The following is a 15,852-nucleotide window of genomic DNA, read 5'->3' as shown; positions in this document are numbered from 1 at the left end:
CTCGTCGTGGCGTACAAGTGGACGTATAAATCAAAAGGAAAAGGCAGAATTTAGACGAATTGTCCTCTCGCTGCCAGCCCGTAATTACTCCCACTCTTTGACTTTGAACTGAAGATGACGAATGACTTGCCTGCCAGCCTTTATCTGCGCTGGGACTTGAACTCGGCTGCACTCTCATGACACCGCTGATCCTTTCCCATTTGTTCTGGCATCAGGTGTCAAACCCCAGAAATCATTACTAATAAAGCGCATTGCCTCCCCACCAGTATTAATCAATCATCCGAGACGCAGCCGAGCCTCTGGATCAAGAAGGGTCACGGTATGGATAAAAAGACATCTGTCCCAGCTGCTGAAGCACAAAAACACTCCGCTGCTACACCCAGTGTTTACAACCCACCAGAGGGCAATGTTTGGTAGATGCTAACACACTAATGTTCAATAACAGCTCATAATTTGCAGTGCAAAGTTACTCACTCTGAGGGAGGGTTGAGATCTTCTGACTTGGTCTCAAAGAACTTAAGGACCTCCTCACTTTGGGAAATATGGGAGGGAAGTTTCATCAGAGCCTGCGGGGAAAAAAGGGAGTCAGAAAAAAAACAATAGTTGAAAGGTTTGCAAGTACGTTTAAAGCTGCCTGAGTTTGGTTTGAATGACAATGAGCAACCAGGTTGTCACACTTAGTCAGTGTGCGGTCAGTCAGATGAAAAGACCAGACGGTGATGTGGAGGGTGTGGAGGGGAAGGAAGAAGGCTCCAAGCCCAGAGAGAGGGTTGAAACAAAGGAAAGCACGTACGGGGGAGATATAACGTAACAACCGGTGATCTCAGCTTGATCGAAGTTCCGATTGAGCTGCACCCGACTCAGAAAACACGCCCGGGTGGGCTGAGTGAAAACCGGTGCCAAGCTTGGCGACGCACCTGCCCCGCAATTCCCCCTCTGACCTAATGAGCGTAGAAAGGGTGAGGCAGCCAAACTGAACGCACTGCTGCGCGTCACGTCTGCTGATTCATTCTTTGTTTTACCCCCAGCGTGCCCCCAGTTTCCCTCGTTTCCTTCATATGCTGCCTATTTACATTGGTGACAGGAAATGACCGCTGCAGATAGAGCAGTTGCTTTCCTGTCGAGGCTGGTGGGGGGAGATAAATGCTGAGGTCTGCCTTAAAAATGCCGTGGAAAACGATCGGGGGAGTGGAGCATCGACATAGATATTAATGTCCTTCCAATGAATGCACTGTACTGTATATAGCAAGCAAAACATCATCTTACTTTGCAGTAATTATCCAGGTGTTTCAGCCTTCTGACGGCTACATCTCTTATGTGACTGCGGCGAAACAAGACTTTACCTAAAGAAAGAAAATGAAGAAATGACAGGTAAACATTCAAAGCAGAACAATTAAAATGCCTCAATAAAAGCACCGGCATGATGAACTCCACCAGTATCGACGGCGGATGTAAACCTATCAGTAATAAATGGACATTTTACTCATCAAATGTAGTGGGAACTGTTGACTCAGGGTCCATTAATCTGGACAATTCTCCCTCGTTGCCCCTTCTTTTAATCCCCACTTTATAACTCCTATAAACGGTGGCTAATGTTAAGTGTCTAAAAGCCTGAAACCACCAGAGTGTGCAAGCTGTTTGCTGCTGCGTCTGAGGGAATCCAGCTCGTCCCATGTCGGACTTGCAGGCGGATCAAAACAGCGCTGGCCAGACTGGAGCAGCGCGTCCTGTCTAACAAAGGATCTCTTCTTCACTGCTCTCCTCTGCATGGCCGTACAATGAGTTTATCAGATTAGACAAATCCCTCTCGGCAAGAACTCCTACTGACACGGCCATGACCACAGATTGATCTGGCCTGGGTGGAGTACGGGAGTTTACAAAACAATGCAATGTGGTAGGCCATGCTATGGAGTGTGTAGGAGAACCAGTGAGCACAATGGACGTCTTTTATTTGCATGGATTTTGGAGGTTGCATTCTTGGATAAATCAGACAGGGATTGTGCACTGAATTCATCACCTGGCAAAAAAGGGATGATTCTCTTTTTGGGGTCCTTCTGTCCTCCTTCGATTGGGAATTTGTCGAGGATTCGCATCTATAAAAGGAAGCAAAGACACAAACATGAAAACAAAGGAACTGGCTGTAAGTGTGAAAATCCTAAAGCAGACTAACTGAGACTGAACTCTGAATATATAAAAATCCTTCAATAAACAGGGACAACCAACGTGTTTGGACTCACATAGTCTTCATCAGAGTAATACCTATTAGAGTACAGATGTGTTCATTTTAACAATTCAGCAATCGTGTGACAATGCAACAAGACGATCACATGGGGCCAGAACACCACCCACTAGTATGAAAGAAATCACCCAGGGAATCAGCATTCAGAGCAAGCGACATTTAAAATAATAATGCAATATTTTGGCACGTTGCACCGTGAGGAACCACGAGATAAAGTTTGCCGCAAGGGAACAGAAATTGAAACAAAAAGCAAAGACAAATCATGAATTGCGAAACCACAGAGACACAATAGAATACAACACAAAAAGCAAGCAACTCGAATAAAATTAACTATTTGACGACAAAACCACATCAGCTGTAGTTGATAAGCTTTGAAGTGATCTATGATAAAAACAGAGGCACAACAAAAACCACTGTTGATTTCTTTGTTGTGGTGCATGGATTCAACACAGGGTGTAATTACACGTCGTCTGACAAGCTACTGTGTCGTGCCACTACCTTCGCTTTGATCTGCGGGGCAGCAGACGGACTTACGTCACCCGCACTTATCTGAAGAAAGCCTCAAACGGCAGCCACTTAAGGAGCTTTAAGGGCCATCATGGCAGATAATTAGCGCTTTGATGTTAACACTTGATACATGTGTCCATTTACAGGATGATCTCTGGAGAGATCTGCTTCACGGCGAAACAGACGGCGAAAATAGATACGAAGCCTGTGCCAAGACTTTTACGATGACAGCAGCTTTTTTTAAGTGTAGCAGTATGTAACTGTTTCAGCGTGTCTCTGCTCGGATATGCGTGCTTCCGTCCCTCCCGCGTAAGGAACACGTGTTGTGAATTTTGCATGATGTATGCTTTGTTGAAAAGAAAAAAAAAAAGAAAAAAAATGCATGAACTGCAAATGCGTTAAATGTGCATCTAATCATCACTGACAAGAGTTCCCTCCTTGGATGAAGTTCCACCCATGCGACAAAATGCACAGGAGAGCATCCTATAGCAACAGCAGATCCAGATGTGGCCCCGCCTTCGCTCGTTCTGCCTCGCCTCGTTCCAGATGCGCTCCGTTAAACTGCAAAGGCTCTGGACGTCAAGCTTAAGCACAGGGAGGCTCGGCTTTGAGTGAGCCAAAAAGAACCAGGTGGACAAACAGAATCGAGCTCAGAGGGTAGAGCTGGATCCAGTCTGTCTGGGCCTGTAGGAGCTCTTTGCAGCTTCAGTAAAGAGGTGGTTTGGTTTCCTTGCGGTTCATTCTTTTCCACTCTCATCTGCTGGCTCTGCTGAATCTCTACATTTTTCTCAGGGCATGACATTTCACCCCCTCCTCCAAACTATAGACGGCTAACAAAAAGTGTTTTCCTTTGAAGAGGACATCTTTATTGTGCTTTAAGGGCAAAAAAGAAAAAGGGCTGACTAGAAGGAATAGCGCTGGTTAACCACATAAGCAAAGAAAGACTTCTGATCTTACTAAGATTGCAGTCTCCTGCTCCTAAAACTGACATCAAATATGTAAACAAACCAGGCTGTTTTTATTTAAGATGCTATGGCAATGACCCAATTTCACAGCAGAGGCTGTAATTTCCAAAAATCCCAGTTGTTACAACAGTACACTGTTCGCGTGACACACGAAGCTGCACACTCGTGTTATCAGCCTCACAGCTGGACGTAGCCGAATACTCCCTCCAAGACGGGAGGGTTCACTCGACACCTTGAAAAAAAAAAAAAAAAAAATCACCACGGATGACACAAGATGCTTCACACCCAGAAGTGAGCGTAACATGTGCCTGGCCAGGATTCACTCGCAGCGCCACGAGACAGGTGTGAAATCCGTTTCTATGGCAACAGCCGAACCACTTGGAACAAAACTCTGAAGAAAAACATTTCTCACGTTTCACGTACGTTTAGTTTTGAGGCTCTGAGGAGCTCTGGGGAATCTATGTTCCTCTGGACTGGGGGAAATAAACCTATCTGCGCAGCAACAGGTGCTATGATATCATTTCCTCGTTCCCCGCGCTTGATTATCAGCATTCCGACCTATTGGCATAGGAAGGAGTGACAAAAAGCGCTCAGTCATCAAGTATATCTCTATCTTGGTATGAGGATACTGCGGGCAAAAATTATGGTGACAGGAAAAACCAAAAACAGCTTCTGTAAAACCGTAATGATCATGATTTGATGCATTTAAACTTAACTGCACCCGGAGGAGGAGGGAACGGACAAAGAGGCTGCTCTGTGCCGCAGACAAAGAAGCTGCTCTGAGAGGAATCTCAGACTGGGGGAGTTTGGAGGAATGTTCGAGTGGGAAACTATCCGATTCCAGCTCCGGCTTATGTTTTGACATCTACTGTTTACTCCAGAAAGATCATGGTGCAACAGGCCGTCACAAACCGTCTCAGGTTTATTTAAAATTAATCAGATTTTATTGTAAAAGTTGGTGCACTGTTGTTGTTGTCAGAAACCAATAACAGAAACAAACTTACTCTGCACTGTGCTCAAATCTTAAGTGGCCTCATCTCTGCAGCCTGTGTGCTACATTTACTATAATTAGTTTATTGTTTAAAGGGGAACGTCTCAAATTTTTAGATCTATAAGAAAAAGCTGTTAAGCACTTTTTGCGCTTCCAGAAATAGCTGTTAAATTGCACCAAATTATGTAGTTTGAAGACGAGTTTGAAGAGTTTATAAGCTGCCTGTGGCCTGTTGCTCATGTCTGCATGTTGCAGGCTTGCAGCTACATTAGCAGCTACTAGCAAACCACACCCAAATCTCCTACTGAACAATGATGAAGTCGAGATGCCTTAGGGACCAAGCAGAGATCCAACATGAGCACAGGGGGTTCTGATGCAAAAAAAAAAAAAACAAAAGAAAGAAGAAGAAAAGTGGGCTTTATTTGGTTGGTTGGTAATCCCCCTCTAATGGGGTCCCCCTACTGGATGGCCTACTGCTGCAGCTGCGCAAAATGAAGCAACCCTCAACCTACCTCTCAGGACACACAAAAAGAAAAAAACAAAGCAAAACCAAAGGAGGAATAACAATAATAATAATAAAAAAAATAACGAGACAGTGGTTAGTATGAATGTTTGTTATATTAAAAGTAGTTATTGTTCAACGCACAACAACAGCTACTGCTGGTTAGACGGTGGGCCGGCCTGAAGCTTTTAAACTCTTGAGACATACCCGTTTGAAAAGAAGAGGTGTAATAAAAAATGATTACATCAATTTTGTTGGCAGTAGTTGTTTACACAGAACACTGTGCCAGCAATAATAGTACTGCCAACGACAATGTCCATTTCTCCTGTTAGTAATGTTTTGTTTACATTCTTGCTAACGTTGATGCAACCAAGAGGCGACATCCATCTTTACAGCCTGGGACAAAGAAGGATTTTGGTCTCAATAGTTTATTTCACTGTATGGGGATGAATATTTTTCTAACTCATTAATTTAGTTTTTATTAAGGTTTAAAATTCTGCATAATTAAGGACATTCTTGAGCGACAGGAGGTCGCCTGAACTAGGAGGTAGTGGAGAGTTGGGTGGGCGGGTCATTTTCCCCCATGTCCATATTTGGAATATCCGCGTGTGGGCAGGTGTGCAACACTACATTTGTGGAAAAGCTACTCTTTTCATTTCGTTACACATGCGCCTGCAGATACGCCCATGTTGGAAAATTGCTTTTAAGAAAAATAACCTTTTTTAAAGTCTCAACTTTTGTCAGGAATGTAGGCCAGACAAATTATAACACAGACGGGTTAGAGCTGATCCTGCTCCAGGTCCCCAATCCAAAAATAATGACGACTCAGGGATTTTTGGAGAGGTTTCTGTGCAGAAGGAAACCAGGCCAGCGTGCACACTCCGTTTTGTGGAACGCCGTGGCCGATGCGCTCTGCCCGCTGTGGTTGAAGGGTGTGCTATTGAGAGGGGGGAGGAGAGACCTCACTCGCTTGACACACTGACCATTTCTGGTCACGTCGAACATGCGCGGGTTAAAAACATTTCCCTCTGAGAACCAGACGCAGTCCTCAGTAACATAGCATGTCTACCATATTTGGGAGTACTCAAGCACCCTTAAAAATAAGAGTATAAGAGTTGAAAAAACATTTTTTTGGTGTCTATGACAGGCATGTCTGTGATACAATAACAAAAAACAGCACAATTTTTTAATAAGGAAATGCAGCACTGCTCTCCTCCCTCTTGCATTACAGTAGTATGCTCTTACCTCTCCCTCCCCAACGAGGCATGTGCACACACGTTAGGGTTGGCGTGCCAACTCCTGTAAGTTACCAAACAAAGGCCTATTAACTTTATCTTTTAACATCAAAACATTAGCACCAGCCGTAACGGTTAGCGTTGTAGTTATTAAGAGTTTGCCAGCTGTCAGTCAAACACTGTCACAGTTCATAGTGGAGCTGTTGCACTGTTGTTAAGCTTTTGGAAGGCATTTGTGTAGATGTTAAAGCCGAGGTGTAAGGCTGTACGCTAAATGGCTGAGAGGGACCACGCCGGGCCAAAGCAGATTCCAGGTGTGATGTCCATTGAGAAGGGGGTGATTGAGAGGGCCGACAAGCATTGATAAGCAGTTGACAGATTTGCCTCTATCAAGGTGAGGCTGCATAGTTTGGAGTCTGCAGGGTCTGTTCAGTCAAAAGACAAAGGAGAGAATGACGTTGTGGATAGCTGACATTCTCTTGCTCAGGGGGTGCTCAGCTAAAGCTAAAGCTCTTGCCCTAGGACTGCCCCTGGTCAGTGAAATTCAAGCTCAGCACTATTCAACATAAAAACAAATGTCTCTGAAACAAGGAACCAGCGCACTCAACTCGACACGTGTATTACAAAGAGTTCGCTTCGCATTAGGTCAGCAGAAAAGTTACAGTAAGAAGAAACGAGATAAAAAGGAGATCCCGGTAATTTACGATAATTGCCTCCCAGAGGAGCAGTTATGAATTATGTCTAGTGCGCTGGAGAGGTTTGAAACGTTAGCAGTGAGTGCAATTTTGGTCATCCATTTGGCAATAAAATGCATACTTAATCTCTGAAAGACAAACAACTAAACTGCCTGTAGTTGGGTTTTATACGACCGGTGACACAGCGGTGATTGATTCAGTTAGAGGAGATAAGAAAAATCGTCCTAAAAGGCCTTTCTTGCCGCGTGACCTTGCGTAACTTCTCATTCTGAACTAATGGTTATCAGATGAGATCAGGGACACATTTCTCGGCCCAAGTTCATTTTCTTCCTTCAATATAAAACACGCGAGTTTCGGAAAAAACTGGTAGGTGTCATTTGGCAGACGCACAAACAAGAGCTCAGTTTCAGTAGGGAGAGGCGGCATTTATTTGGAAGCTGGCACTGGAAAAAAAAAAAAAAAAAATGTTGGCAGACAGGCTGGGTCACAGTTCCACATTATGGAAATCATAGGGAGAAATGCTGCTGAGAAGTCAATCTTCAAATAGAATCCTCCAAAACCATTACTCCCTAAACTTCCTCCTTATTTTATCTTCTAGTGTATCCTAGGATTCATCTTTACACCGTTCAGCCCGCACCGCCCTTGTCCCAGCCCAAATGCCTTGCTCTAGACACCTATTTAACTGTTCATATAAAGTTAAAACACACAATACTGTCCCCATCCCATCTGTATGGACAGCTGCAGACTGTTGTTCTACACAAATTACCATGACCAGACAAACAGACACCAGCAGCAGGGATCTATGTACAAGACTAATGTTTACAGAGACAGGAGAGAGGCTCTGTTTCAATCCAACAGACCAGGGCAGAATTTTCCTGGCTATTAGCAAGAGACCAGAGAACAAAGAGGTTTCCTACGGCCGGCCCACCACAGCAGCCTGCTAACCGTAGAATACAGTCCGCTGTAGAGGAGGGTTATCAGAGAAGAACCAGAGAAAAGAACTTGATATGGTGCACGCATTTAAACCTCTGTTGTTTAGGTTAAATACGATGTTTGACTTGTTGCCTTGACAGCGAGCAAGTGATTTTATACACTAGAGTGTGGTTGAAATGTAAGCTCGTGTCAGTGTCAGGAAGTGCAGATATTTTGCTGGTTGTTCCATAAAAAATGAAAATGCATTCATTTTGCATTCACAGTGAGATCATGTTTCTTGCTGCATCTGCTGACTGGATTTCCCCCGTTTCCCTGTTTCGAAGCACTCGCCTTCAATGAGACCTTTCACTCAGTGCGCCATCGTGAAGCACGCCCGATGTGATCAAAAAGGTCACACTGAACGCATGGGGATTAACGCAGCAACAACAACAAAAAAAGACATGTTAAAGACATTCATATCTGGGAAAACTGTGCGAGTATGAGTGAACTGAAAAGGTGTGGCGGCGCAACATACCTGCAGATCAAAAAATTTACTGTATCTCCTGTAGATCACGTGGGAAGTGGAGTCGGAGTAAGTGACGTTTATTAGGTACACCTAGTGAGAAAAGAAGAACAAAAAAAACAAAGAACAAAAGCACATTAGGAACAGAGTCACTTTGTCAAACCCACCGCGGCACCGCTTCAGCCCTCCCGACTTTACTTCAAAGGGTCGTCAGAGGTCAAATAAACTCATTAAGTTCCTCCGTTTCAGTGACACATTGGAAAGTCATCAGGAGGTCAATGAGAAGGCGCACAGATTATTACAGAGTATTATGTCAATGAGTTCAAAATGATTTTTGTGTTTCTGTGTGCTCGATTAAAATATTTATGACCTTTTCACTGCAACGTAATTAATTCAGCAGTGAAACCAAAGCTGCATCCTTTATACCTGTTGAACCGGTACAGGGCACAACTCCTGCCAGCGCGTTTACTCATGTTCATGACTTCCTTGACACGTATGTCACTTATATAACAAAAGAAATAAAAAATCCTTTATTTAGTGCAACGGATAAAGGGCCCGCAAAAAAATGAAGCACGGCCCAAGGGTTCGGAACCAGATGTGGCTTTAGCTAAGCGCAGTGTTTACAAAAGCAGCATTTAAACATATGGTGGCAAGATGCGGGGACATCAGTCGCTGGTTTGAAATGTAGTGTTCACTCTGCCGACAGCTTATTACTGACAGAGTGTGCAGCGAGGCAGAATGAGTTCTCCAGCGGCTCGCTAATTAGATACAGGCAGCCTGACCAAACCAGCCTGAGTTTAGGCAATGGCATAACTCAAAGTGAGGGTGCTTGAGGTCAAGATACATCCCAAAACAACCATCAATCTTGTTGGCTGATTGACAATGACAATTAATTGTGTAATTCTGATAGAATCTGAAATGCCTGACATTACCGATGGCTTGTAGACCTTTTGAAAGTTCTTCAAAAACACGGCAGATAAATCGACAGCTCTGTGTGTGGGCTCATCTGCATTAGATTACCATGAATGGTGGTCATATAGAGCCGACAGACACGTTACCACCCTAAATGTTTAATTCTGAATTCGACTCATCTCTCCTGTAATGATCCCCCTCTGGCAGTGCATGTAAACAAGGATTAGTTGCCATGCTCTCTCTTTCCCTCTCTTCCCGGCTCCAATGCCACAAGTCGCTGGAAGGAAGTCACACTCGAACAGTCGGGACAAAAGACAAAGGGCTGCTTCTTTCCTCTGTCAAACCGGATAAGCATTTCCAGTGGCTTAGCTCATAGATAATGAGATTTTATTTTTTTTTTCTTTCTCCTCCTCCTCCCCTCAAGGGGACTTCCCAGTCCTGCCTCACCTCCGGCTTTAATCCCCAGAGAAAATGTCTATGCCCTATGTTTAGAGGCCTTAGGGACCGTCCCTCAGCGGGAGACGGATGATGCAATTGATCCTAACTCTCAGGTTAATTAATCCAATTGGACCTGATGGACTAATTGATTTTTGTCTCAAGGCCCATCAGATTGAATTACGTAAATCAGTAAGATTACACTGAGGCCCAAACGTGAAATCAAAGAAGACTAAGGTATATTGGACCAATCAAAGTTTTGACTTGATAAAGGAGAGCTCATTGTGACCAAGAATGTCTGTATAAAACTACACATCAGTCCAACGTATAATTACTTCATGTTATGGCATTGCCGCATAGAAAGTAAGAATGCTCTGTAGTCATGCGATGAAATCTACTCACAGTTTATACAATACAGATTTCCAATGTCTAAAGAAAGTCAGTCCCAATGTTTTCCTCTCGAGTTACCACATTTGAGTTTTGTACATTTGGCGGATGTAAGAATGTTTACACTGTGCACATCACTGTCTTAACATGTTTGGATACTGCTTGTCCAAGGCTGCTGTTAAACTGCATGTAGGCAAACTTCTTCTTCTGTAAAACACGCTGATGTGGATCAGTAAAACTCGACACCTGAAGCAAAACATGTTTTTCAGCTAGAGAAAATACCCCAAATCAGAAGCTGTCACAATGACCCACTACACAGTAGTCCACCTTTAGACAAAGTATTTCTCCTTTATGATTCTAATCAGCGTGTAGTGTGAATAATATACTGTAATTAAAGGTTGCTGGACAAAAAATTAAAGAGGAAAAAAAAAACTATTTTTTAAAAATTGTTCCACTGAACTGTGGAAAGAATGAAAGACATTCCTGTACATCATGTAGCTGTGAGATCCCTCAGTGACGACCTTAAGCGCAGCAGATCGTAAGAATGACGAGCTTTCACAGCTGCAAGGTTTTGTTTTCTATTTCCTTTTACATTCCTTAAAACTGTTTTTTTTATTAATTTTTTTATTCTATTTTTTAATTTTTATTTATGCTGAATTCCAGTCAATCTACCTGAACATCTATTTGTTACAGGGAACGCATGACAATTACCTCAAAAATGCCATTTCTCCAGGTTACACTGTGCGTCAGCCTACCGCCTGTCTGACTAGCTCGACTGATAATACAAGTTGATCAAGTACAAGCACGTGGTATTCTTTGACATACTGTGGTCATTCGCAGACTGTAGTGCATGTTTTACGGAAGACCTGACACACGGTAACAAGATGATCAGGTATTTATCCTTCTTTTACTTTATCTTTTACTCTATTCTTATTTTTAGATTGGGTTATGTTATTGTTAGTTAATTGTTAATTATGTTGTTTCTGAATATCTATAAATGTTCATTTACTTTAAAATCTTTCAAACAAAACAACAGAAAACTGTTAATAATAATAATAATAATAATAATAATAATAATATTTGCAGGGAGCAAAAGATCATTTTTGAAGGAAAAATACTTGCGACTGGATTATATGTTGTCAACGTTAACAAGGAAATGGGGAAATGGAAATAGCAGTTAATCTTTGGGCAGAATATTTGCATAATTTTTTGACCAGTCTTGGATATGTTCACATTCAGCACATATGTCCTGAATAAAAGGTGAATTTATGTCTGTGGCTGGGCTTCTTGTACATTCTGTAATTTATACTAAATTTGTATCAGTTTGGAGGAATGTTAAGTATGAAGATGCTTTGTTTCAAATCTGAACAGCACACTGGACAAATTCTAAAACGTAACATTTAATTTTTTTATATTTCATGTATTCATGAGGATTGTTGATTTGATGTAGCGCTATGATAAATCTAAAGAGGGATATCAAGAAGAAAGAAAACAGCTTAGTACAATTTACCACATTCAGCATTGTCTGGGCGGTAAATGCAAATTCACTTTAACAGACTTATGCTTCACTGTTAAAAAAAAAAACAAAAAAAACATCTGGAACCCAGATCAATGACAGATCACTTGTTAACCACAGTTTTTCTTAATGGCTTATTAATATGAATATTATTATGAATACTTATTAATACTGAAATCTTTTATTTGTTCATGCAGAGTTTCAAGGAAGACAAACAAGGTCTTAACTTCCATGTTACTGATAGTCCTTCTAGGGGCTGTGTATCTCTTTCAAGACTTTGGTGAACCCATGGACATGTACCTCAAAGAAGATGTACAAAAGGTTCGCAGATCCTCTGCGAATGTAAGCTCCTTTATAAAATGTGAACGGAACGTGGAAGCTGCCAAGTCCCCGGGCTTCAGTATGCTTTCTGTAGACTTTCAGAACTTTCTTTATTACCGCCACTGCCGCAGTTTCCCCATCATACTGGACGTCCCCGACAAATGCGGAGGAGTTGATGAACCTGAAGACGTCTTCCTTCTGCTCGTCATCAAAAGCTCCCCCATCAACTACGACCGCCGAGAGGTGCTTCGCAAAACCTGGGCCAAGGAGAGGTTGCACAAGGGCGCACAGATTCGAAGGATCTTCATCTCGGGAACATCAAGTGACCATTGGGAGAAAGACCGACTGAACAAACTACTCCAACTGGAGCACCAGCAATACAATGACATCCTCCAGTGGGACTTCAACGACTCATTTTTCAACCTCACTCTGAAGCAGGCCCTGTTCTTCGAGTGGATGGCAAACAACTGTCCCCACGCTCGCTTCCTTCTGAACGGGGACGACGACGTCTTCGCGAATACAAACGGCATGGTTGAGTATCTCCAAGGCCTCCAAAATAACACCGGAAACAAGCACCTCTTTACCGGCCACCTGATCACAAATGCGCAGCCGATTAGGTGGCAACAGAGCAAGTACTTTGTTCCGCCTCAGGTGCACAAGCCAAACATGTATCCCCCTTACTGTGGAGGTGGGGGCTTCCTTCTGTCTGGCCACACAGCTTTAATCATTAACAAAATGTCCCAGTCGATTCCCCTTATTCCTATTGATGACGTTTACATTGGGATGTGCCTGGACAAAGCAAAACTTGCACCTCAATCTCATATGGGTGTGAAGACACTAGGATGGGGATTTCCCTCTAGAAATATAGACGTCTACCACCCTTGCTACATGAGAGAACTGCTCTTGATACACAAATTCAACCCTGGTAGGATCTATATTATGTGGCTACAAGTAAATGACCCCAATCTGAAGTGTGGTGTCAGCAGGCCAACGGGGGAGAACGAAACTGCAGGTTTTATTTGATAAAAAAAGGTCTTGCAGCGCTCGGTCAACGGTGGCTGTTGTCAGGTAGAAAGAGTCGGTGTGACCCTCTAAATGAAGTTATTTTTTTCTTTCTAAACTATTTCTTAACTTAACTGGTAGTGCTGGTTCGCAAGCCTCAAAGCCAATTATAGAAATTGACAGAATGCAAAGGAATTTGCAGATTTTTCTTCTGTCTGTTTGGTTGGCTGAGTGTCTCTGTTAAACACTGCTGCAGGGTCGTAAGCTACAATACATCCCTTTTCCTCCAGGCCCTGCCTGCAGGCTGCTGACCATCAAATAGAGACATGCTCATCTGGCTGAGTGAAAGGCCTGACGGGAAGTTATTTCTGGTATTCTGTTTCTGATACACATGCTGATGCAAATGCACAGCACATCTGGACACTACATTTATGTTCAGCTGTACTGTCAGATAGCATAGAAAGCGTGCTCATGTTTAGAACACATTATTTGCATTAACAAAACCTCATGGTATGATAAGAATCGCAATAGCACTGAGCGTAAAACACAGCTAGTGTACATGTCTGTTCTTAAATCAACATAAACCAAAATATTGCTCAAATCAGAGAGCTGGACCGATAACAACACAAGTCACCAACGCACAACTGATCTCATGATGGGACGAGATCAAGAAAGCAAGTGGGATTCTTCCTGTGAACACCATTAACAGTACTACCAGAGAGACCACTACCTATGTTGTGTTTCACTGCACACCAAAAGTGGGACAGAGCTACAGATTGACATCCACAGAACTGCTATGGCACGGCTTAAATTTAATTAGAGGCGGTAAAAAGTGGGGAGAGAGGACACACAGAAAGAAGAGACAACTTACATAGTGTTTGGATGGATTCCTTCTCTTCTGCACGTCCACAACATTAACGTCAAGGACAGTGCGGAACTGCATCTTGACAGACCACCAACAACAGAATTTGCACCACTACAAAAGGCACAAACGGAGACGTTCACTCATGAAAAAAAAAAAAGAAAAAAAAACGGACAACCAAAAATCACAAGCAACACTCAAGGAAAAGCGAGGTTGGGAAGCAAGAAATAAAAGAAGACTCCGGACTCAGGCTTTAGGAGCATCCATTAAATGGTGTTGTCAGACGGTCTCGGAGTTTCTGAACTCCTTGTGAAACATGACAACGCAATAAAACTGGCGTTTAATCAGACTTCTCCTCCCTCCGGAGGGGCTGCACCGCAGCTGCACAGAGGGGCAGTACGAGGCAAAATGTGCAGGGCGGTCCCACCTCAGCTGGCTGGACACTTCAAGAACAAAGGGGTCGAACTACTTGGGACTATTTCTTGTTTTCCTTCTGTAACATTGTACCAAAGCACACGAGCTCCAAAAATCAAACAAACAAAAAAAACAAACAAAAAAAAAACCCAACACAATCTGCTCGGCACACATGCCGAAAAGACACACGTTCATTTGTATAAAATGTGAATGGAAAAGGGAATTGTATTGTTTACTGCATTTTATTGTTTATCATTTTTCCAACAAAAGACTGCCAAAACCAAACACATCCCGACGGTTCTTCTTCAGAAAAGCAATAGAGGAGAATATCTTGGTGGTAGTGAATAACTGCACTCTATACAAGTGCTGTTTTTTTTTTTTTAACTTCACGAAGACGCTTGTTTGACTTGTACTCAAGATTTCCGACTACACTTAAACGCAGCATAAACTAAATGACTTTGCTCCCTCCTAGTGGAAGAAACCCGAGCATGGAGGTGAAGAAGACGATAATATTTAGTCCCTTTCTCCACATGGGGGAGCTACACAACACACACTGCAAACAATGTTTATTACTACACCCTCTTAAGACACTTCTACTAATTTTATTTGTACATAATAAAAAAATAGTTTATTAGAAAGCTACATGTTTACATACAGTTATTCAGATTCATGTTTCATATGCAGTATTGTATGGTCGGCAAAATATATGATTTGTCACAATGTTTTAATAACTGTGACCCTACAGTATAATATAAAACATTTCTGCATCACGTTTTACGTTTAAGTAGCTACCTCTTTAACCCATTTGTACATTTTATAATACTAGTTTTGCGTTGTACTAAAGTAGTTTTATGTGTAGTTCCTAATCAGAAAAGTGTTTTAGTCGTTGTTATTGTGATATTGGTCACTGTCATTTGAATGTTTTCCTACTGTTCACTTTTTTTTGTTGTTGTTGTTGTTGTTATATTATAAAAATATATATTAAAATAAAAAGAAAAAAAATAGCAGCATACTAAGAAAAGAGATTAATTTCCCATAAGGTAAAGGTCATAAGGTATCTTGCGTTTAATATATTGAAAATAAAATATTAGCCAAACTTAGCTTAAACGTATTTTCTTAGCTGCATACTTGGCCAAAACTGTCTCACTCCCACTGAAATAAAATGGGTCCAAATTGGCCTAAAATGACATCTATCTTTCTCCTCTCTATGACGAAGTGCCATGCGTGGTTGGGTCCAGGGGGCTGAGCCCAGCGGATCCACGGAGCAGAGCACGTCCCGTCGCCGCGGAGATCCAGGAAATAGACGCCGATAACCAACAGCGTCAAGCTAACTGTAGATAGACCAACTCAAAGCGGAAACCTGTATATCCGTCCACCAAAATAAAGGCGTCCTTCCGCTTGTTTCGGCACAACAACACAAAATTAGTCAACTAA

At 42.5% G+C, this 15,852-nt stretch overlaps 2 protein-coding genes across 3 annotated transcripts in view; one reads left to right on the top strand and one right to left on the bottom strand.

Annotated features, from left to right (window-relative positions):
* sh3pxd2ab (SH3 and PX domains 2Ab) overlaps window positions 1-15,571 on the bottom strand; it is a 50,700-nt gene extending 35,129 nt beyond the window's left edge. The window contains exons 1-5 of one of the 2 annotated variants that reach the window (XM_047602790.1): window positions 14,014-15,571; window positions 8,582-8,662; window positions 2,018-2,093; window positions 1,267-1,343; window positions 475-566 (exon numbers count right to left, since the gene is read on the bottom strand). In XM_047602790.1, coding sequence (XP_047458746.1) covers window positions 475-566; window positions 1,267-1,343; window positions 2,018-2,093; window positions 8,582-8,662; window positions 14,014-14,085 — 398 coding nt within the window. In that variant the 5' untranslated portion in view covers window positions 14,086-15,571. The remainder of the gene's footprint in view (window positions 1-474; window positions 567-1,266; window positions 1,344-2,017; window positions 2,094-8,581; window positions 8,663-14,013) is intronic. The other variant, XM_047602791.1, reaches the window with a different exon arrangement.
* LOC125018706 (N-acetyllactosaminide beta-1,3-N-acetylglucosaminyltransferase 3-like) lies at window positions 10,848-15,430 on the top strand. Its single transcript, XM_047602792.1, has 2 exons — window positions 10,848-11,195; window positions 12,017-15,430. The coding sequence occupies exons 1-2, from the start codon at window positions 11,188-11,190 to the stop codon at window positions 13,161-13,163; spliced, it is 1,155 nt and encodes a 384-aa protein (XP_047458748.1). The 5' UTR covers window positions 10,848-11,187; the 3' UTR covers window positions 13,164-15,430.
* Window positions 15,572-15,852: the final 281 nt, after the last annotated feature.

Source organism: Mugil cephalus, chromosome 13, assembly GCF_022458985.1.
Source record: "Mugil cephalus isolate CIBA_MC_2020 chromosome 13, CIBA_Mcephalus_1.1, whole genome shotgun sequence".
Lineage (NCBI taxonomy): Eukaryota > Metazoa > Chordata > Actinopteri > Mugiliformes > Mugilidae > Mugil > Mugil cephalus.
Note: the sequence above shows the minus strand (reverse complement) of the source record. Positions and strands in the feature narration are given on the sequence as shown.